Source organism: Cryptotermes secundus, unplaced genomic scaffold (assembly GCF_002891405.2).
Source record: "Cryptotermes secundus unplaced genomic scaffold, Csec_1.0 scaffold533, whole genome shotgun sequence".
Taxonomy (NCBI): domain Eukaryota; kingdom Metazoa; phylum Arthropoda; class Insecta; order Blattodea; family Kalotermitidae; genus Cryptotermes; species Cryptotermes secundus.
The window spans coordinates 1108227-1110401 of record NW_019731275.1 but is presented as its reverse complement, the minus strand read 5'-3'; the positions used below and the strand labels follow the sequence as shown (position 1 = coordinate 1110401).

The following is a 2175-nucleotide window of genomic DNA, read 5'->3' as shown; positions in this document are numbered from 1 at the left end:
AAAGAAAGGAAGGAAGGAAGGTAAAGAGTAGCGACCAACCGGTGTGGCTTGAGGTTACACAGAGGGGGGACGGTAAGAATCATCATTAAGTAAACTAACAATCAAGCTACAATGTTTTCACAAATAATTCATTTCTCTATTTGTTCACATACTGTACTACGTATTTCCGTTCACAGTGCAGTAATACAGTTTGTGAAGAATATACTAAAGCAGCAGGATGCTTGAAGAAAATATTGTCTGTTTGTGAGGAATGTGGTTTCTCATTCTGCGGGATAGTTAGTTATTTAGTTAGTTAGTTAGTTATTTAGAGAGGGTGGGTTTCCCCATGCACCGCGACCAGTTTTGATCTATTGTGCTTCCATCTATGATATTCTACCAGTCTCTATACCCTACCGATAAATGGTGCGTACCATCAGTCCCGCCGAGCAAGCGAGTTCGGCCACTTGCTTAGCGGTATCTATAATGCTTCCCCCATCTATCAGAGGCCTTAGAGACTATTGTTGGGCGGGAAACGTCCTGGAATTTGGCTCAGTGATCCCCTTTGGGGATATGAGGTTCTTTTACGTACCGTAAAGTTACGACACGGGACACACAGCTTAAAGTCCCTCCGGAGGACTTGTTCCCTGAATTTTTCCGCCCTTAAAAATTCGACGACCTCCGACGGGTATTTGAACCCGCGTACCACGAGTCATGAGGTGGGAACGTTACCTCTAGACTACGGAGGCCGCTATTCTGCGGGATAAGTAAAGACTGGAAATGTTGTGACAAGTACAGTTTAAAACTTAGATTAGACTATTAGATTGGACTGGATTAGATTAGATCGCGTTGGAGTTGATTGGATTAGATTATTTTAGATTAACCAAATTCTACACCACTAGAGTCGTCGATCTACTGTGTCTCCAGTTTCTAATATTTAGTCCTCGAGCAGACCTGTTTGTCTGGTGAAGCGCAGTGCCTGTGTTAAGTGAACTTTACAGTAGCCACTGCATTTCTTGGAGCGAGTTCCCAGGTGAAGAAAACGTAATTCAGCTAGAAACCCATGGATACATGAGTGTAATTTAGCTGGAAATTCACAGTTACATATGTCATCTAGAAACTCACAGTCACAATTATGTAAGTCAACTAGAGCCTCACAAGCAAATGCATATATATATATACGCGAACCTCTTAGCCACACACATGTGAGGTTGTTTCTGCCTTATCGTGTCCCTTTCACACACAGAACTATTTACCAGTCTCGGTTGGAATAGGCGTCCCCTACTAACGATCCAGTCACTAATCAAATTTAACAGCAAAGGGCTTCCAAAGGAACCAGGAATGGACTGATTGTCTTTCTGGTGGTTTACCTTTAGCCAGGTGCCAAGGGCCCACTCAGAAACTCTTTTTGCAAGACATTGCTGGTCAGTTCAAGTACGTTCTAGCACCACAGAAACTGAGAATTCCTTGATTAGCTATGAACACTGTGAAACTGGTGAATTGGTGACATATTTCACTGTGTTATACTCCATAATTACATATTCGCACGTCTATCTGATCTCTGTCTACCGAATCCAGAAAATATGGATTTGGGTGTATCTGATATAATCGTACGTGATTTTGGCTCTGTTCTTCTTGAACCTGAAGCTGACTTCTGTCTCGCAGGACTCGAGGAATGGCCAGCGGCTTCTCGGCAGCCATGTGCTACATCTTCCTTTTCGTGGCCTCCAAGACTTATCTGGACATGGAAGAGAGCCTGAACCTCCACGGCGTCTTCTTCCTCTTCGCCGCTGTCAATGCAATTGGGTTTATATTTGTGTACTACAGAATGCCCCGGATGGAGGGGAGATCGTTGGTAGAAATTGAGGAATATTTCAGCGGACAGAATAAAAGAGGTTTCTTAAAGAAATAAGAACTATATTGAAGGATGCATTTCATATGTTTGCTCCGTAATGGATGAAACAATTATGGAACTGTAACACAACCAAAAGAAATATAAAAGTTCAGGAGATATCTTCTGAATCAGATGTAGTGAAGAAAAATATTAAATGAAAGGGAATTCTAATTTCAGTTGTTTGTTCACTGCACAATAAAAATATTTAGGGATTTTTAACATTAGCTCTTGTAGAATTATTAGGTTTTTGGACTTTTTCCATCATCCGGAATACTAGGTAATAGAGGACACGACGTTTCGGAAAC

General features: G+C 41.7%; 1 protein-coding gene across 1 annotated transcript in view; it reads left to right on the top strand.

The window, feature by feature from the left end:
* Positions 1-2041, top strand: part of LOC111866838 (facilitated trehalose transporter Tret1) — a 19624-nt gene extending 17583 nt beyond the window's left edge. Inside the window, exon 10 of the mRNA XM_023856145.2 lies at positions 1642-2041. Coding sequence (XP_023711913.1) covers positions 1642-1888 — 247 coding nt within the window. The 3' untranslated portion in view covers positions 1889-2041. The remainder of the gene's footprint in view (positions 1-1641) is intronic.
* Positions 2042-2175: the final 134 nt, after the last annotated feature.